General features: G+C 39.0%; 1 protein-coding gene across 2 annotated transcripts in view; it reads right to left on the bottom strand.

Moving 5' to 3' along the window:
* SAMSN1 (SAM domain, SH3 domain and nuclear localization signals 1) overlaps positions 1 to 27748 on the bottom strand; it is a 218261-nt gene that overhangs the window by 75371 nt on the left and 115142 nt on the right. For both annotated transcript variants that reach the window (XM_072994045.2, XM_072994044.2), the window contains exons 2-5: positions 22523 to 22660; positions 10593 to 10633; positions 9028 to 9065; positions 3150 to 3226 (exon numbers count right to left, since the gene is read on the bottom strand). In XM_072994045.2, the coding sequence (XP_072850146.2) occupies positions 3150 to 3226; positions 9028 to 9065; positions 10593 to 10633; positions 22523 to 22651 (285 nt within the window). In that variant the 5' untranslated portion in view covers positions 22652 to 22660. The remainder of the gene's footprint in view (positions 1 to 3149; positions 3227 to 9027; positions 9066 to 10592; positions 10634 to 22522; positions 22661 to 27748) is intronic.

Below are 27748 nucleotides of genomic sequence, written 5' to 3'. Positions count from 1 at the left end.
TAATATGGCAGCTCCGATGGCTTCTCTGATGGTGGTCTGGCAAATTGCAGTTTATGCCCAGCCACAGCTACTATTTCCACCTGGGCTTGTGTATAGCATGACTTTACTTACATTTTGCATGACAGATAGCAAAAATTTCCAGGCCCTGCATTGTTGTGTGGGCCTGCGAAGACTCACTACCAACCATAGGATATTACTTTCTACATGTTACACCATTATTGCCAGTCCTTGTGAAATAAAAAAAACCTCATGAATGACAATACTGACATGTCACTCCGTACTTTGCTCCAAATGGCCTGACAGATTTAAGTACGAAATACTCACCACCTCTCCCTCTGGCCCCTTTTCCTCATTCCTGACATTCTGGTGCACCAATATTGTACAAGTACACTACACATGCAAACACTTTCATGCTGAGCCAGTGAATCCTGATGGAGAGGATAGCTCAGGCTTGAAAACCATTTGATTCACAAAAATCAAACTATCACTCCCTGACCCCATCACTTGCCCTAAGTTGTATCTCTCTGCATAGAGACCTGAAAAAGCATAGCAATTCCCTGAGATCTAAGCTGGAGCCGGAAGACCTGGGATCCCTCACAGAAGCCTGCTATAAAAACCTCAACGCTGTTATGGCTGCCACTTATCTTCATCTCCACTTATTCACTCATCCCCTCTTGCCCAGATGGCAAAACAAGCATCAGCAACGGCTGACTACTCACTTTGTTTTTAATTCCTTGGCAAGTGGGCAGCCCAAAGTCCAGAGGAGGAGTAATAGTAGCTCTGGCTGATAAAAGTAACAAAGAACATGTGTTTCTATACTGATAGAGTGTGCCTGGAAGGCCTTCAAAATTTGGAGCTGGCGATATCCCTAAGCATACCTTTGGTCAAATATATCTTCACTTCCCTAATTGTAAGTCCATCTACAGTTGTGCAATATCTGGCTTATGAAGAAAACATCCTACACATTTCTGTAGGGGAAAGGAACCACCCTCTAAGTTTCTTCTAATCCCTCCACTGATTCCTGAGGCATCAATAAGTACAGCATCAATAGGAACCCATATTTCTGCTGTCTCTTCTTTTTCCTTGGTGTTCAGCAACTGACGAATCATTAATTACTTTTATATTATTATGCACAGGCCCAAGGGTCAGGCTTCCTTAATTGCTCATACTAGTGGGTTAATTAATGTAGTCTTCTGAAGAAGAGTGCCTGGAGACATCGTATATGTTTATAAAAATTGAGAAACATTCTGGACACCTACACCAAAGTGGAGCTTGCCAGACGGATCGAAGCACTTAATATAGTCTGTGCCAGATAAAATTCCAACATACTAGTTTAATGGCACTGTGTGTGTGTGTGCTTTAAAGATTGCTGAGTATTAAATCCATATTCTCATACAAAAGAAAATACTGTACATTGTTGAATAATAACAAATGAATCAAAAGGGACACTGATGTGATGATGCTTCAGTTCGCCAGATATACAAACACACCATGTAATTCTGTCAGTCACAGAACCTTGGTTTTCAGCCAGTTTCCCTGAAGCATTTCCTTAGTTTATAATACAAATAATGCAAACAGGTGTGCTTTCTCTGTCAACCTTCCCCCCCCCCACCACCATTAAATCAAATATTAAAATACAAGCAGAAGAGTTAGGAGATAGAGTTCAGCAGCCCTCATATGGGGTGCTTGTAACCACCAGTGACATTACAATATGATTTCTGTTTTGTTTCCAGGCTGTGATTTGAAGGACCAGGAACACCTAAAGATTCACAGGCATTCCTTTGTTAAAATTGGCTGAAGCTAGACCAGATTCACTGAAATCAACAGAATTTAAATTAGACTGAACTTAATTTGAGTATTTAAATTAGACTAAACTTAGCATACCAGAAAAATTGATAGAGGGTTTCTAAATGCAGCTGCAGGATGTGCTAGATTTGGTAAAAGGTTTTGTTTGCGGTTCTTGTTCTAACAACTCTGTTTAGCAAAAGTGTTAGGGTCCATCTCAAAAGATGCTGCTCCTACATTTAGAATCTGGCAGTGCTTTTGTTCTCCATGGATGAGATTCTGTCAAGAGTTCTATGTAAAACCTGCCAGATTTGCAAATGAAGCATGTGTTTACTTCTCAATGACCAATCACAAAATAAAGTAAGCTGATTTGCAAGATACAAAAAGAGAGAGAAGTTCATGATATGCTATGATAAACAGTGGTCTTTCAGCACTTAAGGTAGACTGTTTCCTAATGGCATGCTAGTTATAACATCTGTTTTGGTCCTTAGATGCAAATATCAGCTGAAATCTCGGGCAACTGTAATGCTTCTCTTGGTCTCCAAGCTGCAAGATAAAGATCAGGGCAAGCAGCGCTATAGTTCAATCTTTTTTTTTTTAATGACTAGTCCCTAAATTATCTACTCATTCCCAGCTTACATTCACTTAACTCAGAATGGAAGTATTTGTGTATATATTATTCCAAATGGCACAATGAATTAGCCCAAGTGCATGCACTCACTGGCTCGCACTCCAATCCCTTCTCCGTAAGTCCTGGCTTTTTGATTATGACAATCCCGGATCCATTGTATCATTTGGAAAAAGGCTAGAAGTTGAGGACTAACATTTTAACTGTTGAACCTTCTAATTGCATAAGGCTTGGCCGCAGCCACACAAAACCTGCAAGAAAACCTTTTCCTTTACCTGCCTCATCTCTGTGACATCAGCAGGGATCATACCTTTGTGTCAGATTTTGGCCTTAATATTTTGAGGAATGGAAAGTGGCTGATCTGGCAACAACCTACATACTATAACCTTAGGCACTAGCGTTACTACACAGTGTGTTTTACTATTCCAGTTGCAGTCCAATGAGAAGCTGGAAGGTAGCTGTTATGCTATGCTCACCAGCCTACTGCCTGCACAAAATGTCTCAACACTGATATTAAAAATCCAACCAGCCCATAGAGTGTGCAGTCCATTTCACATGTCAGTCTAGACTAAGCTCCAAGCATATAACCCTATTGCCTTAATTACATTACTGTTTCAGGTTCCAGCAAGTTAGCTATACTATATTAGACTGTTGAAGAAACAACAGCCAATAATCTTGATTTATAAGCACCTTAAAGACAAACAAATTTGAATTAATATTTCCAGTTGAAAGTTACCTGACATGTTGTTTCTTCTATCCTTGTTTTTTGTAGCAGATGAAACCTTTCACCAATAACAAAATCTTCATTTATCTCTATCCCGATTTGAGTGGTAGGGGTAAGAAAATTACAAATGTAATTATCATAAGGTAAACTATAATAAGTGTTATTAGCATAGTGTTAACAAAAGAAAACAAGTTATACTATTTCATAAGAAAAATACAACGAGTACTAAAATATGCCAACAGAGAAATTGGAGGAAGTTGTGGAATTTTTTTATTATGATGAAAATTGAACAAACAGAAGCATTTTGAAACATTAAAAACAATTTAAGACAACCTGTCAGCTTTGAAAAAATTATATCCCTCTTCAGTATTAGGGAGACATTTAAAATTGTGATGATTAGGAATGTTGGAGGATATCAGACACTGACATAGATGTTCAGAACATTTATGTCCTTTGACTCTAAGAACACAATTAATATTGTCCTATCAGTTTTCACATGAGAAGTACTTCCAGAGATATTTCTAATCATCATAATGCTTTTATGTTTCATCCTAAAATACCGTTTAATGCTTGAAATCAAGGGTGTACCCTATTTTTTGTTGTTCCTTTTCTGACTTTTTAGTCCATATGGTGCTTTAAAAATGACTCTTTTATTTGGATATCTTGTTGCCATATAAGACAAAAGCTAATTCAAAAGATTAAAAATACCTTGGTGCTAAAAATTCCATTCAGAAGCACAATCATGAACCTCAACTGAATTTGTAGTAAACCAAATGAGTATAAAGCCTTCCATAGATACCTGAGTAGAGTATTTAAATATTTTAATTTTCTGGAAAACTTCTGCTGTTCTTCCTCAAAATATCCATTGCTATTATTAATTATTTGGACAAACACAAAGAATTTATCTACCCAAATATTACTTTAAATACACTATAATGTCATCCTGAAAGCTCAATATTCTCTGTTTTTTTTGGGGGGGGGGTCTGGAAGCACATGTACACATTGTTCTTCCTATCTCAAATGGGTGTAATGTTTAATTCCTGTGTCTCTCAGTATTTAAGGCTGGTATTTCTAGTAAGTTCTTCTTTCTCAGACGTAACTATCATGAAAGAAATGAGTTACAGATGTGATTCAGTGCTGACTAGCTTCCTGCTCTTCAAAGTGGAGTCCAGAAAAAATAGGTTCAGATAATATTTCAGATGGAGAGAGCCGACAGTGAAAATAACTTCTGTTCAGTGTCACATTCTTACATAATTTAGTCGGTCACTTTTTGGTTGGATACTGTTTTATGGGTTGGGGCATTTTCACCTCTCAGTGGACCTGCAAATCTTCCTTGTACAAAGGTCTACGTCCTGTTTAGGGAGGATTAAAGGCCTTTTCTGTGCTGGAAAGAAGCTAGAGCGCAGTGGTGGTACTCAGTGATAGTGCTGTAAATGCCAGATGTCCCAAGTTTGATCCCCAGAACCTCTAATTAGAAGGATTGCTTGACAAATGACAGGAAGCCCTTCCCTCTGTCAGAGATGCTGAGGCCTTCAAAGCTAGACAGATACTAGTCTGGCCTAGTATAAGACAAGGTCAAGAATTCAGTTCTTTTTATTATTACTATTTCTGCCTTTATCTTTATCTCGTCATGCGTCTATTTTTGGTATAAACTGATCAGCCTTTAAACTAATGCAGAGTCTTGCAAATACTAATACATGGGCTGTAACAGGTACAAGATTAATCTTCAAATACTGGCATTGTAGGAACACAGCACTGCATTATGCAGAGGCATAGAGGATAAGCATTTAAACAGAATGTTGAACTGGGATTATGGGACCCCCATATTATGCTGCTGGCAGTGAAAGGGTTAAGGAAACATTGAAAGCTAAAATAGGCACTTGAATAGCCTATTTGAAATCTATGGCTTTAAGGTGCTTAAAGTTAAGCTTGTGGTTTAGCATTTTTTCTTTCATCAGGTTCTAGTGTTCTGTGGGGTCAAGCACTTAATCCTCACACCAATTGTCTCTGGAAAGGAGGGTCAAGGAAGGGGAACAGAGAAAAAAAGAAGGAAGCTACTGTACTTTTACTGAACATTCAGAGTAAGTAGACTATTTACTAAGAGACAAGATGATGGTGGTTTGATATGAATTGGCCAGGAATGGGAAAGGACAGTGGAAAAGATAGCTGCTGCTCCAGCTGTTCTGAGCTGCCACCAGAATGATGAAGGAAGGAAGGCCAAAAGGACTATAGAAGACAAGTAAGAGCAGAAACAATGTCTGATGTATGGACAGAAGAAGACAATCAGATTGTTAAAGCTCCCAAATTAAATGCATCTTGAATCCATGCTTGGAGAAATATAGGCTTCAAGTTTATATACCTCTCTTCCACTTACTTCTTGTTGCCCACCTCTGGCTCAACATTGGCATCCTGTAGTTTGCAGGTTTGGTGGGACAAGCATACAATGACTACATGGTGTCACCTATATGCAACTGGATCTCATCACAGGGTAGTACATGTAAAACATTTTAAAGCCTAAATCTAGTTCCTAATCCCAACCAAAATAGATTGTCTGAAACAACTGCTGAATGTCAGCAATTTGACTGTGTCCCCTTGATTCCATGGACTAGCACTTGGATTTAGGATTTAAGTATCCACTGTATATCCACATAGTAATGTGAATTATGCACCACAGGACAATGGAATCAGCCTGACTCTGGTTCTCCTGAGCCACTGTGGCACAGTTAGTTGACTGGGGGCCCAAGGCTGTAATCCTGAGAATGCTGAGTAAGAAGTAGGTTCCTCCAGTATTACATAAGTTTTACTTCTAAGTACAACAAACAAGCAGAAAGTTTGGAACTAGCTTTCTAAGGCGGCTTTCATCTTAGGAAAATATAGACCTTGTTGCCAAGATCCAGAGATGCACTTCCAAATTCAGTGCCAGCAGAAATGGGACTTGTGTCCCTTTCTCCTTCTGCTTCTCCCATCCTGGTTCCCAAAATCTAATTTAAGGGGCATTAACAATGCCCTTCAGCTGTTTTTCAGTGTACATGGTAGGCTGCTGGAGTGAGGAGGAAGCACTGATTTTGGAAGAAAAAGCTATCCAAACCATTACTGGATCCTGGCCTCTGTGTTCTACTGAGCACCTGACATACAGGTTGTACTAAATACAGGTCAGATAGTATCCATAGCAATCTACCATTATGGTTCAGAGAAACAGTAAATTGGCTGCATTTGGGTCTCCTGCTGATCTATAAGCTTCAGGAAGCATTGAATACAAGTCATACAATTCCTTACTTCAACTTTCTTTTTTTATTTAAAGCGTATATTTTTCCCTTGGGGAGGAGTCAACCCTCTCCCATCAGAGACCTTGACAAATTATTTCACTGTTTTCTTCTGCACCCTTTAAAATGTTTTGTAGAAAATGCAAAATCAGCTGAAATGCATTTTGCAATTACCTTCCGACTGACAGTGCCTTCAAAAGTACAAATCATTCTTTTGCTTTTTTGGAAGCTGACCAAGTGTGCCACTCAGTTTCTTTAGCACTGAATTTATATGATCTTAGCAAAAGAGTTGAAAATTCTGTATAATTAGCATCAGGATGCAAATCATCCAGGTCCAATTGTCAATTTCCTTTAGAAAACTTTGAAAGTGGCAAATGATTTGATCAATAGGCCTCTCTGTACAGCATTTTGTTTGATCCTCAGATCTGTATTGCTGCTAGAGAATACTCTTATAACAGTAGAGCATCTGTGGTATATGAGTGTTACAACACATGATTCTGCATCATAATAATGCATGCTGGCTTGCATAAACTGTGTTAACTTAAGAAAATAATTGAAGGATAGGACAACTTTGTTCTTGTCCATGACAACAAGAAAACAGAAACATTTTCTGCTCACCTAGGGGAGATATTTTCTGCCTGTTTTGAAGAACAATTTTTGCACAAATAATTCATAAGGAACAAAAATATGATAGTTTTTGCTTTGTTTCATGACTTTTCAATTAGAAGCATTAAATCAATAATATACATCTTTTAAAATGATCACTGAACTTGCTATGTGCGTACTTTGCTTTTTAAAAGGAAAGGAAACTCGTTTCATGTACAGACATTTTGTGTAAACTGTCCTTTAGTGGGGGGGGGGGACTCCTTGTTTCACTCACTCTTGACATATTTCATTGTGTTGAGACAGGCTAAACCAATGGGGAAGAAGAAACAGTAAGTATTCTTTAGTCCCTGCAGTAGGTGTGTTTCTCATTCATACTTCCAGCTCTCTGTAAGTAATTACTGTAGCCTCTCCAGATTAATACTAGATAGTAAGTGGTGGGTTCAAAGATGGTAAAAATTACTTTTTTAGACAACAGCTCCCAAATATAGAGAATACTAGTTGAATTTGTAAATATCAATATAAAGCAAGCAATACTGTTTGAATTTATAGATATAAAGCAAGCAAGTACAGAAGGGAGAGATCAAATACTTCTATGTTCTTTGTGTAATTACATATGCATCTTATTTGTTGTGAGTGATGAACAAGATTACATTACTGCAGCTGATCATTCAAAGTAAAATACATGGGAAAATAAGTGCAAGAAGGAAACTGAGTTAGCAGCTAAGAAATCTTGGATCTAGATGCAACACCATCTTTTTATTTAGACTTGCTACATCCAAAGTCAAAATATCTATGATAATGTCTATCCTGAAGAAGGAGGAGGAGGACCAACATAGAAGCAGCTATCATGCAGAAGATGTGTTATCATCTCTGCAAATCTGTCAAGACCACATGTTGAATGCTAGTGTGGGAAATACTGGTTGAAACAAAAACTGAGATCCACTCCTTTCACATTCACTGGATGTCAGCTTGAGCACCTGACATGATCTGAACTTCTGTCCTAGGGTAATTACGCCACTGCAAAGGCTGGCATCTTTATGGCGTTAACATATGGAAGGGTGATGTTATTCATTTCACAAATACAGCCACACTTATTTCATGCCTGCATTGATTTCAAAACTGGGGTGACAACTGCTTAACCCTACAAAGTATTCGCCTCTCAGTGAAATGTCTGTTGCAATTTCCCTTATAAATAACGGTGAATTCCTTTTGATTTTATTTTAATTTTCCATTGTTTTTTATATCACTTGTTGACAGCAAAATGAAGGAAATAAACTTTTGGTACAACAGAAGCAAATTTATATATATATGAGATATATGTATATGAGATATTTAACTAATGTGGTGTCATTAAATCTACAGATTCCCTCCACACCTCCCACAGGAAAGCAATAATTGATGTAAATGCTACCCACTCATTGTCATCTAGTGAGTTAGAATATGAGCGGTTGCAAAATCCTGCTGAACCGCAAAATCCTCTGAGAGGTCAATAGACTCTTCATGATGGATTGCTATGTTTTGTTTATTTCCACATTCAGCAAAAATGTATTTTAAAATTTCTAGATAAATCAGTTATACAACTTGGCATATATACGAAGTGATTTGTTTTTAAAAGCTGGTTGTCGAAAATAAGATGTTTTGTTCACCATCACTGAATATAAAACTAATGATCTTTTGTCAATGACTAAATGTTTTGCAACAGGAAGCTGTTCAACTTTTGTGGCTTGGACTGGCCAGGGAAAACAGCTATTTTAACAATGGGATATTAAATGTATACATATATTTGTGAATGTGAACAATTATAATTTATCTACTTTCTAATGAATATAATTAGTGCATTTTATTAAATGTGGGGCATTGATGTAATTGATTCTTTTCAATGTACCTACTCATACATTCCTCGGAGCTGTACACATATACAGTTGGGTGTGCTTCTTATTGATATGCTATGTTCCTTTATTTGCATGGTAACAATCTTCACAAAAGACAAAACGGAACACAATTTTATTTTGTTTACTAACCAAACACTTCATTTTCTGACAAGGACTTCTGGATGGACCTAGGAAAAAATGAAAGAATGGTGAATGCAATCTATTGCTCTTAACACCTTTTAAGCTTGTTTCATTTAAATAATACTTGTACATTGTCTTGTTGTTATAAATAAAATAGACTGTATCTTACAAAATTACATCTCAGAATAAAATTTCCACAGAACTATTAGCTCACTTATAAGACTACCCTTGTTTTTGATGAATAAATCATTTTCAAACACAACCAACTATTTATTATTCCCAAGTGTTCATCAAATAGTGGAGTGGGGGGGTGGCTCATTGATTTTCTAGATCATTCAGAAATAACTGACATGTTATCAATGACCTGTGATGAGTGGACAGTCATTGAGTCTACTATGAGAGGCTCCAAAGCAAGAACCTGGATTGTGCAGAAGTCATTGTCCTACAAGAGACAACACATGTGGTCCCTCTTTGTTGATCAAAATCCTTCTCATTCTCCTTAGAATATTTTTATCCCCAACAGATGCTTGCGTCAGACTCAGAAGTAGTTAGCTGGGAACACTCATATGTGGATCTTAGAATTTTACAGCGTGGACAGATCTATCTTCCTTCTATCTTTCTCCCTCGGCATAGCAGGGTGTGTAACAGGGGACCCTGAGTTTTGATGTTTTTTCAATATGTCACATCATGTTACATATTTCTATCTTGTCTCCCCCACTTGCCCTTTTTCTAAGCTAAAGAATCATCCTTCCTCATACAAACCCTAACCCTTGACTATTTTTTGCTTTCCTTTATTGTACCCTTTGCATCTCCTTTTTTGTACCCTTTGGATCCTCTTCTGCTACACAACAGTTAAACAACCATAGTAGGTGCAAAATATGTCCCCTTTTCATCTCACTTGGAAGCCCAGCACATTCACCGATACTGTGCTGCTGGTGATGGGTTTGTATGTATCCTCTTAATTATCCCTTAAATTTCATTGCAGTGGATAGAATGACAGTGACACCTCCAGAAAGCCTGTCACGAAGTCAAACTCTCACAGTACAGTTTTTATTTCCCTAACCTCCCTTCAATAAAATAGTTTCTTACTGGTCATTAGCACTAAATATCAGATTTGCTCACATCCATCTTTCTTAGGCCAAGCTGCTGTCTTGGAAGTACTTAATAAAGTACACTGTGGCTTTGTTAATCCAAATCATTTTGCAAACTAATTTGTCTTGGGATAAAGAGGGGGTGGGGAAACTCAGAGATTATCAGGTCACTGGTACAAGCAAGCTCTGAAATAGGTTACCATATAAGTCTTTCAGAAAAATGGACATATGGTTAAACCAAGCTCAGATTAACGGTGACTGGCTGCATCTGACATTTGACATCCCTACTTCCATTACTGTGGACAGAAAGCTTTGCAGCGATGAACAAAGGAGCAGAAAAACATAAGTGATGAATCATACATTTGCTGGAATTATCAAACTGCTCCATCCAAAGAACAAGCATGCATGCATTAAAAACTAAAATAGAAGCTAGAATGCTTAACAAACTGGAAACCATATGTAAGAATTACAATCTCCACTTACTTTCTTTTTTTCATTACTGCATTTTCAGTATCAGACAATTCCTTTGGGAGTGGAAAAAGAAGAAATGAGGTTAAATTGCTTTTAATTTTTTTTTTAAAGGCATTTTTTAAAAGTTGTTTTTCAAACGGCTTTTGCTACTCTTACTCATTTATATGTTAATATGTGAATTCAACCCACTTGTCAAGTATACAGGTATGATTTTACTCAAATACAAAAAACTGAATCAGTGCAAGCCCACAGTGTTTTGGAACTAGGGGTGAAAAATAAATAACACACCTTCACTTCATAACTAGATAATGCATTTTAAGTTCCTTGTACACTTGAAAACATAAACACAATATTGCTTTCAGGTAAACCAGTGCCTTTTGGCTTGATGTTTCATGGTAAAACCTTTTCACTTCTACTCAGACTGCCAAATGCTGGGAAACAGTAGCCATTAAAGGCCATGGCCTGAGCTGCTGTATCATTTAGGCAGTGTGGGTATTGTATGGAATCCTTACGCTGTAGTTAATTCCATCTTCACCACTACCTCAGGCCTGGGTGCCTGTCAGTAGGAGAGAGGGACAGATCAGAGTCCCGGTTCTGACGGTTCTCAGGAACAAGTACACAGAATCTGCACAAAGGAAGCAAGTGAGTAGTTTCAAAAAAAGAGAGTAGCATATTTTGATGTTCCTTTTTACTTCCAGCACAGGTTTGGTATTACAGGAGGCAATGTCAGAATTAAGTTGATATTCCTGCCCAGAGGGTGTCCTCGTGAAGGGGAAGTATGCCTTAGCAGGATAAGCTTTTCAGAAGGCTTACAGACCCATTTGCTCACTTTTCTCCCTTCTTTCTCAGTATGTTATCTATAACTTAAAAATCTTTCTCCTTTCCTCTTCCTTGGCTTCCACATTTAACTCTTCTCATTTTTGAACCATGAGGATCATTTCTCTCCATCTTGCATTTGGCCTTATCTGTTACCTTCATCAGGCCAATCACAGCATTAAAATTCAGGATTTTCCCCTGTTGACAACTAACTCTCATTTCCATCCCCAGCCAGCATGAGATTCTCACTATGACCCAGGAAATTGCACAGACATATAAGTGATCGACTCTGTGTCCTTTATATTCATGTGTCTTTTCTCCACCATTTTCCATATAGGTCAGAATCCTGTTGCCAATTTAACTTGCATAAAAGAAATTGCATTAGTCATGGCGGCAAATTGCTGCAGATTAACAAGGTTGTTCCTGGGCACAAGGAACCTCCTACCACTACTTCACTGGATGAAGCAGGAAAGAAAACAGGGAGACACAGAGTGAAGGCAAATGGAAAAACATATACAGTGGTGCCTCGTTTAACGAGTGCCCCGTTTAACGAAAAAATCGCATAGCGATGGCTTTGTTGCCATCGCTTTTGCGATCGCACAACGATCTTGCCTATGGGGAAAAATCGCTTTGCGATTTTTCCCCATAGGCACCATTTTCCCCCAGCTGAGCGGCGGGAGCTTTGAAGCCCCGCTGCTCAGCTGGGGGAAAATGTCGGCAGTGGGCTGCGGCCTCGGAAGGACCCCGAACCCACCGTCCCCTGCCGACAATTCCCTTCTGAGCTCTCAAAGGGCCCCCTCCGATATTGGAGAAAGCCCTTTGAGAGCTCGGAAGGCTCTCAGCGGTGGCGGGGGAAGGGTACCGGGGTGTCGAAGGCTTCCAGGCCTTTGCCTGGAAGCCTTGCGGACACCCCCCCACCCTGTCCCCGCCGCCGGCAGCCTCCCCACGCCGCCTACCCCGGCCATTCTCGGACGCCTGGAAGTCCGAGAACGGCTGGGGAAAGTGGCGCGGGGAGGCTTCAAGCATCGGGGACAGGCTGGGGGGTGGACCGGGGAGCTTGAAGCCTCTCCGCGCCGCCTACCACGGCCGTTCTCGGACTTCCAGAAGTCCGGGAACAGCCTGGGTAAGCAGCGCGGGGAGGCTTCAAGCTTCCCGATTCACCCCCCAGCCTGTCCCCGCCGCTTAAAGCCTCCTTGCGCCGCCTACCCAGCCCGTTCTCGGACACATTATTTTGTCTTGTCTTTGTAATATCCTATACTGGTCCTTTAGGGCTATTGTTAGTTGTGCCTAGATGATATTATATACAGTGTGGTGTGTGATATGGGAGTGAACTCTATACTTTTTGCCTGCCTTCTGTTCACATTGCAATACAATTTATAAATTATATATTTTTAAAAAAATATTTTTCTTCTTATTTACCACTATGCCATTAAATTGCTATGGAGCTAATTGTAACGCTCACTATATGTGGACAGCTCAGCAATTTAGGTATCAAGCTGTGAAGCCAGAGGTTATGAGTTCGATTTCCCACTGTGCCTCCTTGACAGGAGATGAATTCAATGATCTATAGGGTCTCTTCTAGCACTGTAATTCTAAGAAGAAGAAGAAGATGATGATGATGATGATAATCATCATCATCATCATCATCATCATCATCATCATGTCAATTCGGCACTCTTTCACATGCTACATTTAAATGAGAAGAAGAAGGAATTTGAATACCAGTGGAAAGAGTGAGTCAGTGTGGTGATAATAGCACAGATGGGTGAAAGAGGAGGTAGGCTGTGATGTGTGGCCACTTGAAACTTATGTTCCCAAGATAATTAAAGATTTCTGTGTGAGCCACAGCAGGAACTTAAATGCCAGGGTACAGTACAGAAAAGTTCTCATCAACCTGGGACAAATGTCTCTGTGAATATACTCTTACTCATAGTTATTAAATCCATCGCAGTGCATGATGAATGCTGTTGCATGACTCTCTCTCTCTCTCTCTGTGGATGTCTATTTCAGTATTTAAGAAGGGCTTCTTGGTGCCCATTCCCAGACTATAGAATATCCTGCTAATGGAGGCTAAGTTATGCACTTCCCTCATATCCTTCTGCCAGCAAACAAAAACTCTTGTTTAGGCAGATATAGGATGGGGGCTTTTAAGTCTAAGCTGCAACTTTTCAATTATTAATTTTAATTATTTTAACCAAAGCAATTTAACATTGTTTTCAACGGTATTCAATTTTAGTATGAACATTGATTTAATTATGTTTTTATATATTTATTTATTTGAATGTTTTAACCTCATATTTCTCCTCAAAAAAATGACCCAAAGTGACTTACATCATTAAAAACACTGTGTTATAAGCTCAAACCAGCAAATAATTTAACTATTAAAGAATAAATAATAACATTATGGTAAAAATATTAAGTAAAAGCATTTTAAAAAACAGATTTTGAAGCAACAAAATGTATACCGCCCTGTTTATTTTCTATAGTTAGTCAGTTACTAAGCTCTGTTTAATGGTACTTTTTAACAACTTTAAGCCAATTTGGGATCCATTTTCTAGGCCAAAAATGGGATACAGATCCAACAAATAAACACAATAAATACTGTCTCTGGGAGTCTTTGCTCCTTGGTTCCTTGTTGCAACAGAATTCTTAAAACAACAGAACCCTTAATGCTTTCACCCTGTAGCTGGTCTGTCTTGAAAGTGTGAGGCACCAAGTTCAGACAACTGTGTATAACAGGCAAAATGAGTGTGTGAGTAGGCTTGGTAAATAAGCTTAGAGCTACATATAAGTTGTAGGCCTAATAACTCTCATGCTAGAAATAGCAGAGGAGATTACACATCGCGCTTTGGCTAAGAAGCGTTTTTCCACAGGCTGCATTGCTGAAATGTTGCAACTAATCTCATGTTCCATTTCTAGAAACTATTTTATAAATAACCATATTGATTCTCCATCCTGCACAGTGACACAGCAGAGAGCTGTTATTTTTAGTTAAGTACTCTCCTAAACATTCTTCAAAACAAAAATGCAGAGATCTAGCAAAGAATTTATGCTTCTCATTAAAAGCAGTTGAAAGCAGAACAGTTTAACTGCATTACAATTTTTTTTAGCCAAATAAGGATTTTATTTAGTAGTACATTTTACAAGGGTAAGTACACCATTAAAAGAAATCATTCCTGTTTCATAGGCATGAAATATGTGATATCAAAAAGTGAGAGTTAAGTAGTGGATTATCTTGTTTACTTTTGTAGGCATCTATGGTTCAAGATGACTCTTTTTTAGTTCTGCTGTAGAACAATGAAAAACAATAATGCAGCTTGTGCAGATTCCATCCGATCACTCATTTTCCTTGTGAAGAAAATCAAACACAGACGAGATACTAGGGCTGACAGAAAAGAAAATTTCTTGAAGTAATATTCAGTTCTGTAGTAAAGCAGTGAAGCTGCTCTAGTCTCAATTCAATGTCCCTTCAGTATCATAGCTAGTCCTTTTCTCCTGAATCCTCAGTACATGGGCACTCAGATTCCTGGCACAGACAGAGTGAGGCAACTGCCATAATTGAAGTGATAACAAAACAGTGCATGCCTGTCTGTTTCCCCTACACTACTCACCTGGCCTCTGTAGCAGTGGAGGATGATGACAACAATAACAGTTACCTGTCAGGGTGTGTGCAGTGGGGGAGAAATTCTACCATATCTTTTCCCTCATGCAGCAAAATGTATTGGGATGGCCCTGTTTATAGAACAAGGATAGGCAATAGATAGACTTTAAGACACATAAAGGCTGAAAGGCCATTTTTTGCAGCTCTAGTCCTCTTAAAATGTCCTATCAATAGTCAGCAGCGAACAGCAAAAAGCCTTTTGAAATAAAAGTACAAATCCTTGCTTGTCACAGGAATCACAACATTCTTCTCCTCCCCACTGAGGACTAGATATTTTTTCCCTGAATCATCAGAATTATAAGGATTTTTCTTCTGCACAGCAAGCCAGCAATTTGCACCAATTAATTGCACCAAACTAAAGCTGATCCTTAGTTTTAGAGATATTTGACAATTTAAAACCTTGACATGAACTGGATTATTTGTATTTTTTCTACATTTAGTGAGTCTCCCTGTACTGCATTTAATATAGAAAGTAAAAAGCAAGTGGGCATTTTGTGTTTTGTAAGGAGGATATTGAAGCAATCTGAACCAATATTCCACTAACGATAAAATAATTAATAGCATATTTGGAATTTTGCTTTACCCTACATATGAATTCTTCAAAATAACTAGCTTCTTTAGCAGTGTTTCTGTGCATTGGTTTTCCTTAGAGCTCACCACTATTTCTGAGGGGGGAAATGGCATAAGAATACATGAAAAGTCCCTGTGGGGAGATGTAGAAAGCATTTCCTTCAGTAATGGCTGAAATCCTGTTACTAAGTACAGTAAGTCACACTAGAATACTCCAATTACATTGATGGCAATTCGGTGAGTCTGTGCATGCGTAAGTCCCATTGATTCAAATGAGCCTACTCTAGTTGTGATTTACTACACAAAGCAACAAGAGTTCAGCCATTATGTACAGAACACTTAAACACTTGGACAGAAAAGTTTGTTGGGCCATAAGATGGTATTTACATATAGATGAACCCTGACATTTCCCTTTCTACCCTTTATTACTGACTCATTCCTTTCTACAAGTATTACTTAATATACCTAGTGACTATCACAAAGAGAGAAAGAGAGCATTACAATAACCAGTGAAAAGAAACAGAAAACAACAGAAGGGAAAAAATAAGATGTCTCTTCCAGAAGATTCAAGAAATCAAAGGAAAATTTAAGCCTAGATTAGGAATGCTGAAGCACTAACAAGGAAGCACACTGAGTAGGAGACTATAAAGAGAAGGGGGAAACAGTATAATAAAGACCTATAAAGAAGAGATAAAAGTATGGCAGACTCCTTTGAAGAGGAATCCTATAATGAAAAACCTGCAGTTCTAGAAACTGAAATAAAAAGTGCTCGGAAAGCACTGGGGAGAAATAAATCACCAGGGGCAGAGTACCACTAGAACTAATTCAAGTTGCTCGACTACCAGAAAGATGAACAAGTGGGAACTAGAGCAAATCAAGCCTAAACTGTCTTTAGAGCCACAGCCTGAGGCTGTCCTACTTTGGACATATCATGAGGAGGCAGAATTCTCTGGAAAATACAATAATGCTGGGAAAGGTTGAAGGCAGCAGGCAAAGAAGGCAGAGATAGTTCAACTTCCTAAAAGAACCCACAGGCTTGAGTTTACAAGAACTGAGCAGGTCTGTTGAGGACAGGATATTTTGAAGATCTCTCATTCATTGGGTTGCCATACGTTGGAAGTGACTTGATGGCATGTAGCAACAACAAATATAACATGATTACTGAAATGGCTGATTTGCCAAACACTTCAGTTTAAATATTGACACAAGATCTGAACTACATTTATTTAGAAATAAGTAAGATTTTTTTTTCAAAATCCAAATTAATTTCAAACAAATATGCTTATACTTAGGAGTAATCTTGAACACTGTGACTAGCAAGACTGGCTGTAGAGCAGTGGTCCCCAACCTTGGGCCTCCAGATGTTCTTGGACTTCAACTCCCAGATATCCTGGCCAGCAGAGATGGTGGTGAAGGCTTCTGGGAGTTGTATTCCAAAAACATCTGGAGGCCCAAGGTTGGGGACCACTGCTGTAGAGGACAAAGGAATGATAGTGAATTCCAAGTGGTAGATGTCAGTATAAAGGAGATGATCTAAACGAGATAAAAGTTTAAGTGAAGAAAGGTTTAGGGCAGAATTCTGACCTTCACAGCTTTCCTTACATTAGCAGTTTTCATATCTGAATTTCAGATTAGTTTTTCAAAGCATATCATGTATTTTCATGTATCCCCTTCATGGATTGCTGCCTTGTTGTGGAGAAGGGGCTTAAGTAATTCAGAGAAGCTATGGGCTATGCCATGCAGGGACACCCAAGACGGGCAGGTTATAGTGGAGAGTTCTGACTAAACTCCATTGACATAAACAAAAGGCTAAAAGATATGATACTGGAAGATGAGCCCCTCAGGTTGGAAGGCGTCCAACATGCTACTGAGGAAGAGCAGAGGACAAGTACTCCAGAGCTATTGAACTGGTTGGGCCAAAGCCGAAAGGACGCTGAGCTGCGGACATGCCTGAAAGTGAAAGGAAAATCCAAGAGCCTCGTGGCGCAGTGGTTACTGCAGCTAAAACTGTGCTCACGACCTGGGGTTCAAATCCCAGATAGCCGGCTCAAGGTTGACTCAGCCTTCCATCCTTCCGAGGTCGGTAAAATGAGTACCCAGCTTGCTGGGGGGGCAATGTGTAGCCTTTATAATTAAAATTGTAAACCGCCCGGAGAGTGCTTGTAGCGCTATGGGGCGGTATATAAGTCCAATAAATAAATAAATAAATAAATGCTGCAAATAAAAATACTGCATAGGAACCTGGAATGTAAGATCTATGAACCTTGGGAAGCTGGATATGGTCAAACAGGAGATGGCAAGAATAAACATTGACATCCTGGGCATCAGTGAACTAAAATGAATGGGAAGGGGTGAAGTCAGACAATGATCATATCTACTATTGTTGGCAAGAATCCAGTAGAAGGAATGGAATAGCCCTCATAGTCAACAAAAGAGTCGGAAAAGCTGTGCTGGGATACAATCTCAAAAATGATAGAATGATTTCAATACAAATCCAAGTTTATGCACCAACCACCGATGCTGAAGAGGCTCATATTGACCAATTCTATGAACACTTACAACAGCTTCTAGAACAGACACCAAAGATGTACTTCTCATTATAGGGGACTGGAATGCTAAAGAGATAAAAGGAATGTGGCGGAATGCCCAAGTCACTCCTGTCTATCATAGCTGAAGCTCAAGTGCAGGAGCCTATGAGAGGAAAGGAGGGGTGGAGTCAAAAAGACAGACAGAGGGAGGCAGTTAGAGAGGAGAATTGTAGAGAGTTAGAGAGGAGAATTGTGGAGAGTTAGAGAGAATGAGATAAATGGAATAGTAAAACTAAATAGATAGTCAGAGAATATTAATGAGTTGGTTAATGTGAATAAGTAAATACAACACCTGAATAAGCAAACGTGTAATCAAATATAAGAAGTTTAATGAGTGATCCTAAACAATAATAAAAGAACATCTGTGATTTAACAAACAAATAATAAATAAACAAGTTATATTGGCAGCACTACCGTACAATTGCACTCATTTCACACACTAGCAAGGTTATGCTCAAAATCCACCAAGGTAGGCTTTAGCAGTATGTGGACCGAGAACTCCCAGAAGTACAAGCTGGATTTCGAAGGGGCAGAGGAACTAGAGACCAAATTGCTAACATGTGCTGGATTATGGAGAAAGCCAGAGAGTTCCAGAAAAACATCTACTTCTGCTTCACTGACTATGCAAAAGCCTTGACTGTGGACCACAGCAAACTATGGCAAGTCCTTAAAGAAATGGGAGTGCCTGACCACTTTATCTGTCTCCTGAGAAACCTATATGTGGGACAGGAAGCAACAGTTAGAACTGGATATGGAACAACTGATTGGTTCAAAATTGGGAAAGGAGTATGACAGGGCTGTATATTGTCCCCCGGATTATTTAATTTACATGCAGAATACATCATGCGAAAGGCTGGACTGGAGGAATCCCAGGTCAGAATAAAGATTGCTGGAAGAAATATCAACAACCTCCAATATGCAGATGATACCACTCTGATGGCAGAAAGTGAGGAGGAATTAACCTCTTAATGAGGATGAAAGAGGAGAGCACAAAAAAAATGCTCTGAAGCTCAACATAAAAAAAACTGAGGTCATGGCCACTGGTCCCATCACCTCCTGGCAAATAGAACAGGAAGATATGGAGGCAGTGTCAGATTTTACTTTCTTGGGCTCCATGATCACTGCAAACGGGACAGCAGCCATGAAATTAAAAGACGCCTGCTTCTTGGGAGGAGGGAGGAAAGTGATGACAAACCTAGACAGCATCTTAAAAAGCAGACACATCATCTTGCCAACAAAGGTCCGCATAGTCAAAGCTATGCTTTTTCCAGTAGCAATGTATGGAAGTGAGAGCTGGACCATAAAAAATCTGACCCCGGAAAAATTGATGCCTTTGAATTGTGGTGCTGGAGGAGACTCTTGAGAATCCCCTGGACTGCAAGGAAAACAAGCTTATCCATTATGAAGGAAATTAACCCTGAGTGCTCACTGGAAGGACAGATTCTGAAGCTGAGGCTCCAGTACTTTGCCCAACTCATGAGAAGAGAAGACTCCCTGGAAAAGACCCTGATGTTGGGAAAGTCTGAAAGCAAGAGGAGAAGGAAGCGACAGAAGATGAGATAGATGGACAGTGTCATCGAAGGTACCATCATGAATTGTGAGTAGGGCCTGGCATGCTTTGGTGCACGGGGTCACGAAGAGTCAGACATGACTTAACGACTAAACAACAACAACAAATTTTCATGCAATCCCCCAGAACCACCTTCTGTTGCAGATTCAACACAAAACTAGCACTACAATGTATGCATTCTTACTTGAGAGTAGCAAATAATGGCCAGAACCCTGTTAGGGAAGCATGAAATGGAAAAGCAATTGCACAAGGGGTCTCTGCCCACTCTCCCCACTCTGTCTTTTGTGTGCTTAGTCATGACCTAGCTGCAAAATCAGCAACTATGCCAAATTGAGTTTCAGAATTAGTGGCACAAAAGATAGCACCCTGGAGTGGGAAAATCACTGCATGCTCAAATGGTTTTTTGCAACAGGATTTTGGCCCATGTTCCTACATTCCAGCCACTTGCCCTGTGACACAGGCCCTCAAACTCAAAAGCATTTATTTTCCACGCTAGCGGGCTAAAATAAAAATACATGGGGACAACAAATCTTTTTATAAGTGAGGGTACAGAAAATGCTAATTTTTTTTGAGAAGCAAAAGTGACATATGATGCTTCTCAGTTGATTAGTGGCATCCAGGAGGGGCATCTGGATGCCTGGTGGGTTTGGTAAATAGAAGACATGCACACTAAATCTTAACAATTACAATCCTAATTCTACTGCTAGCTCTCAGTACACTGGATTTTTCATAGGGTCAGAACATATTCTAAAATGCACTCAGTGAAGTATTTTTTTAATGCAAATGTTTTATCCTGGTGAGTGAGAGTTAATACATGTTCATTCAGAAAACTGGGGGAAAGCTAAATCTATTGTAAGCAGTCTGTCTTGTCTGCCTGCCCTCTATGGCTATGTGACTATCCTTTATGCTACCATTTTAATTTTAGTAACATACATTAACATGGTGACCTGATTTCCAAGAGATAACTGAAATAGGTCCGTTGTTAATACCATGCTGTGTTTCAAAATAACATCTGTTGATTCATACAGCATTCACCCAAGATATTGTGCATCATTTTATTAAAAAAATGCTGCTAAACATTGCACAGATGGCTTGTATTTGTGCCAGAAATAAGGAAAGGGCTTCAGCAGTTTCATTTTCAACAAATCACAATAAGGAGAATGGAACTAAATCCTGGAAACCCACATCTTTAACTGATTTCTCTCTCTCTTTCTGATGCACCTTCTTTGCTTGCTTTATCCAAGTTATATCTTATAGAATAGTGTTTTCCAGGATTTGGTCCTTATGTTTTGGACTTCAGCCTCACCATTCTGTACACATCTGATCTTGTCTGATTTCGGAAGCTAAGAAGGGTAAGAACTGGGGAGCACTTGTATGGAAAGCAACAAGGGAATACCAGAAATTTCCAGTCAGGAGATTTGTGCAGTAGGAAAGAATCCTATCGAAAATGTTGAACAGCCACTGCTGCCAGTCAGAGAGGACAATAATGAGCTAGGTTTACCAATGATTTAATTCAATTTAATATGGCCTTTTATGTTTCAATGCACAGCTCTCAGGAGCTGCCACTAGCACAGCCAATGATCAAGGATACTGTGAAATGAAATTCAAAATATCTGAAGAATCAGTGATTGAGAAACTAACAACAGCTGTACACACTGTGATGTATCTTAAGTCTGACAACTTTAGTTTTGCAGATGGTGAATCCTTGTGGGTTTTAGTATAAACTTTAAAGAAAGCAACCAAGGAGCTGAGCCTATTTTGAAAATAGGATTCAGCACCTCGGATAGCTCGTGTATAGCTCAGACTAAAACTGAGAGTGGAGTGACTTCCCTCATGACGCTGAAGTTACGAGCTTCTACTGAGTAGACTACTGTATAGATAGTTGATAGCTATAAATATCAGTACTTCGCTGCTTATCTAACCCTCACTTTTGATGTTGATGGAGATGCACATCCCTTCTAACACCACTAATTGTTGTTCATGGATCAATATCATTATAGCTGAAAATGGTCATTAGTTTCCATTACAATGATTATATACTGTAGTTGTCTCCATGAGTCTAACATATTTCAACCTAAGCTTGTTTGAGATGGATACATATACAGGGAATATTATTTAGTTATTGAATCATTTGGGGAGGATAAATTCATGCCATTTTAAGGATTCAAACTAAGATACATTGTGGCTGAAATCCTGTTGAGAAGTTCTGCCTGCCCAATGGGAATGACATAATTGGAAGTGGGAAAGAGTCTATTGTGCAAATAAGGTACCTGATAAGGGTGGCTTATAATTAGATCAGTGAAGCACTCTTCAGAAATATTTGGCTGAGGCATATATCCTGCTCTTAGTTTGGTCCATGAGCTACAGCAGGCCAATATCTTGATCCAATGATTATTGATTTTTTTAAGGAAAGGGGTATGGCTTGTTTTTATGAACATATATTCAGAAGTATAAAACAAGGGTGCCACTGAGGAACTGTTGGTCTTCCAGATGTTTGGGTTTATAAGCGCCATGTCTCCTTACCATTGGCCCCTTGGCTACAGCTTCTACAATTTTGTGTTCAAAGTATCTGGAAGGCCAAAGGTTTGAAAACAGAGCCCTGATATAGAGCTTTGGAAAGACTAGCTTCCTTTCAGCTTCAGTCTGATTAGAATAAATAAGTTCAAAAATAGCTTGAATGTTTAAAGAAAACACACTGGAAATAAGCAGTGTGACATTGTGATTTAGTGTCACTTACCAGAGACTGAGATCTTTCTGGAGGTCCACATTTCACAGAGGCATGTACAGGGGTGTTGGCTCTGCTAGTCATGCAGACAGATTCTTGTGGATCTTTATTTTCTTTAACTGGTTCATATAAGCTATCCATGGAGCCCTCCTGAAATTCAAGAACATTGTAAATATATGGAGTAAGTTCACACAGGACTCCCATATATATGGAAGAAAGCGGTCTATTTCCAACATGAATCACACACTAACCAGTTCTAATATTAAATGTCTTCTGTAGAATTTCTATGCCAAGAAACATTGATCTCAGGGCTGTTATGCCACTTCCTTCTTACTTTTTATCTCTTAACCCTCTTTTTGAGAGGAGATATATTGCCCTGGTTGCTAACAGGCAGGAAGCAGCCATGGCTCTCCACATTACTACCATAGTTGGAAATAAGATTCATATAATCTCTTCTATCTGATTTTTTTCTCTTAGGAATACTAGCATTCTTCTTTTCCTAGAATTAGGAGTGGTGATAACGACCAGATAGGTGGGATATAAATAGAATGAATGAATGAATGAATGAATGAATGAATGAAGGAAGGAAGGAAGGAAGGAAGGAAGGAAGGAAGGAAGGAATGAAATAAATAAATAAATAAATAAATAAATAGATAGATAGATAGATAGATAGATAGATAGATAGATAGATAGATAGATAGATAGATAGATAGATAGATAGATAGATAGATAGATAGATAGATAGATAGATAGATAGATAGATAGATAGATAGATAGATAGATAGATAGATAGATAGATAGATAGATAGATAGATAGATAGATAGATAGATAGATAGATAGATAGATAGATAGATAGATAGATAGATAGATAGATAGATAGGAGCCTGGGAGTTATTTTCTTTCAAAATGGGCAAGTGTACCTGCTAATCATCTCAAGATTCAGGAGCTGAATTTTCTAGTTAACTTAGCTGTTGCTTGCTCTGCTAACAGCTCCAAGATTGCCAGTCCCACCTAACATGTACAAGAGAATGTGGTAACAGAATTCAGAGACAGTATTGTCAATTGCATGTTTCCAACCTGCAGGTATGGGATGCTATTTTTTTTATTGATTCCACATGTGAGAATAAATGTGAATAAAGATGAAATGAATCTACAAAATAAATAATAGAATGTATTCAATATTAACAGAAGAATAACAAAACAGAATAAAATTTTAAAAATGAAAATGTGCAGAATAATGGAAGAAAAATAAACCCTGCCTACTTTTATTGATGCATAACAAATCTAATTTTGCCCTACTGATGTGCTGCACAATTTAAAATGATCAAACATTATATTTCATTGCAAATTACCTACACTTAGGTTAAACATTACACAGATAAGGAATTCTGTTTACAGAAGTGGTATTTTAATTTTAAATTATTACTGAGTGCATGAATATTTTTCCACCATGCTATTACTGTTTCAGATTTACTGAACCAAATATTGATGAAATAAAAAAAGTAGCTCAATGTCTCTGAAAGTCACTAAGACGATTATGGGGCCACACTGTATTTAATATTAGGATTTGCCAGCAAAATTAAGAACTAACATATGGAAAGGAGATGGTGAAATGCAAGAAATCTTATTTGGGTTAATTCTTTTTAGCTGATGCAAACAGACTGCACAATTTTTCCTGTAGCACTTCAAAAGAACATTCCTATGTTCAGATTGATGCAAGCTATGAACATCCTGTGTGAAAGCCTGGATATCATCCGTCCATTTGCCACTGCACAACTCGGGTTTTCAACAGATGCCCAGCCTCCACACTGCTTCAGATAGTCTGTACACTGCCTGTGTATTTTGCACATTTCTATATAAAGGCCAACCCCAGAGTCTGAAAATATTTAAGAACTGCAAGGTCTTAGGGAACTGGCTGAAGTCTCAGGAAATTTCTACACTTTCCTTAGTCTCCAGGTGATGTTACAGGTTGAGTGGTGCTAAAGGAAAGGAAAGTTTGATCTTGTAAGTGAGGTAGTTTGAAAGCTTGGGCACTCATCTTCACCTTCTCTTCTTGGCATCAGGGCTCACTGACCTGCTGCCAAGGTGTATTGCTATGAGAGAGGAAATAGGATTACTCACACATCAATACTCCCTGAATGAGCAGAACTGTTTGGTAGGCCATTCTGTAGAGTACTGATGCAGCATTTTTTATTCAAATACATATCTAATGTGAAACCAGCCTATATGCTCGCTGTTCAGTTTAAACACAAAAGCACATGGATATATGTGGATACACATACACATAGTGTTATTTCTTTGATCTGCAGTCTATTACCAAGTGTGAGAACTCTTAATGACTGTTCTGTTAATGACACACCTAGTTCTAAATAACTCACAAACTGACTTCTCCTGTAGACAATCAGTCAACCTTTTGATTGCTGACTCCTAACAGAGCACAGCTGAGGAATAAAGCTGAGAAGGACCCAGGGAGCTTGTGACCAGAGAGAGCTAACAGGGAGAGCTAACAGGAGTTTTGTGGGGGAGACATAGGAAGGAAAGGTCTACTGGAGGAAGAGACAAAAGAAAAGGGGAGACCAAGGAGACAAAGGCAGAGAGGAAAGGGCATTCATAGACAAGCAAATTAAAATCAAAAGCTAAGCAGGATTATGGAGGGAAGAGACACTTCAGTTGTGGTGACCTGCAAAGTTTGTGCAATGTTTGTCTTTGTGCCTGAGTGTTACATGCATAAACATGTGGCAAGTGCAAAATGGTGGCACTGTTAAAGAAAAAGTGAGAGAACTGAAGTAGTAAGTAGCCACACTTTAGGCTATGAGGGAAGATGAAGTATACATTGACAGACGTGTTGAGCAGCAGCAGCAGTCAATGGAGGCACTGGGGGTAGAACAGCTACAAGGGAAGGCAGAGGAGAATGCCAAGGAGAGAGGAAACGTAGTGGAAGAAGCACCATGGAAGAAAGTCACAGTTAGGAGCAAAAGAAGGAGAACACTATCTTCACTGGTGGAACTTCAAAACTGCTTTCAGGTTCTTAATGAGGAGTCTGGGAGATAGCAAGCAGACAAAGTCAAAGAGAAGATCTGACAGGAGTATATGAGAGGGACTGAAACTCAGCCAAGCAGAGGCACTGAACCCACACCCCACAAAAAGGTGAAGAGAAGAGTAGTTGTAACAGGAGACTCCCTGCTACATGGGATTGAAACTGATGTATGCTGGGAAAAACCATGGACCTGCCAGATCTGCTGTTCCACTGGAGCACAGATTAGGAATGTGACAGAAGGATTGGCATCACATATAAAACCCACAGATACATATCCCTTCCTTCTCATCCATGTGGGAATAAACAACACAGCCAAGAGCAACTTCAAAGAGATCACATCAGACTTTGAAGCTCTGGGAAGGAAACCTAAGGATTTTTGGGCCCAGATAATTTTCTCATTCAACCTGCCAGTACTAGGGAGAGGAATAGAAAGGAAAAGAAAAATACTTTGGGTGAATGACTGGCTACGAAAGTGGTGTGAACGTGAGGGATTTGATTTTTGGGATCATGGGCTAGGCTTCCTGGAAGATGGACTACTAGCAAGAGATGGCTTGCATCTCACAAAGACTCAGATGAATGTTTTTGGCCACAGCATAAACAACTTCATCAGGAGGGCTTTAAACTGAATTGGAAGGGGGAGGGAGAAATAAGCACAGAGATAAAGATGGATGAAGCCTTATGCACAAGAAGAGGAACAGACCAAACAGTTCTAAATGGGGTAAATAATAGCACTAACATTAATAATATATGAAAAAATGTTCAAAGAAAAGCAGACCACAAATCACACAATTTCTGGTGCTTATGTATGACACCAGGAAACCAACAAGAACTAGAAATCTTAGTTCAGGAGGGTAAATATGACTTAATAGGAATAACTGAAATGTGGTAGGATGACTCCCATGACTGTAATACAGAAACTGAAGGATATAAATTGTTCAAAAAGAACAAAGAATAGAAATGGAGGTGGAGTTGCAGTATATATCAAAAATACATATTCCTGTACAGAAATACAAGAGGAGATCAGCAGTCCCATTGAGAGCATCTGGATCAATCTAGTTGGGGTGAAAAACAAAAGGAACATGGTAGTTGGAGTCTACGACCAATAGCCCAATCAAGGAGAGGATTGAGATGAATCTTTCAAAAAATAAATTGCAAAGATTTCAATGAGACATGATGTAGTAGTAATGGGATATTTCAATTATCCTGATACCTGTTAAGAGGCAAATTCTGCCAAGTAAGGCCCTTCCAAGAAATTCCTGGTTTGTGTGGCTCATAATTTTCTCCTACAGAAAGTAGAGAGAGAAAAAAAACTATCCTTGACTTGATTCTAACAAATAGAAATGACTTGGTGGAGGAAGGGGCAGTAAAGAGAACCCTATGTAAGAGTGACCATGTTCTACTAGAATTCTTGATTTCAAAGAAAACCAAAGCAGAGTTTAGTCACACATATATGCTATATTTTTAAAGAAAGCCAATTTAAATAAACTCAGTACAAGGATAAGTAAGGTCCCATGGCAGGATATCATAACAAGAAAAGGATCTAAGAAGGGTGGGAGTTTCTAGAAAAGGAAATTCTAAGGCAACATTACAAATAATTACAACAAGACAAAAGGTGGGAGGCAGCAAAAAAAGCCAGTATGGTTTTACAAAAAGCTCAGAGAGGACCAGAAAACAAAAAGGACACATATAGGAAGTAGGAAGAAGGCCAGGCCACAAAGGAAGGATACAGACAACTAGCAGGGAATTGCAGGGGTGGTACAGTGGTGCCTTCAGTTACTAACTTAATTGGTTCTGGAAGATGGTTGTAACTCAAGTTAGTCGTAACTCAAAGCACCATTTCCCATAGGGATACGTTGAAACCCCATTAATCTGTTCCGGCCGGGAAAAAACACACACCGAAAAACAAACAAACACTGCAAGACTCATTGGAAACGTGATTAATCCGTTCCGGCCCAGGGGAAAAAAAACCACACACAAAAACACTGCAAAACCCATCGGAAATGTGATTAATCCATTCTGGCCAGAAAAAAAAACACTGAAAAAACAAAACAAAACACTGCAAGACCCATCAGAAACGTGATTAATCCATTCCGGCCAGGGAAAAAACCACACTGGGAAAAAAAACACCAAACGCAGCAATACCCATCACAGCACAGAAACATAACCCCCCGCCAGTCTAAACCCATGCTGCAAAACCCTG

Source organism: Pogona vitticeps, chromosome 3, assembly GCF_051106095.1.
Source record: "Pogona vitticeps strain Pit_001003342236 chromosome 3, PviZW2.1, whole genome shotgun sequence".
Lineage (NCBI taxonomy): Eukaryota > Metazoa > Chordata > Lepidosauria > Squamata > Agamidae > Pogona > Pogona vitticeps.
Note: the sequence above shows the minus strand (reverse complement) of the source record. Positions and strands in the feature narration are given on the sequence as shown.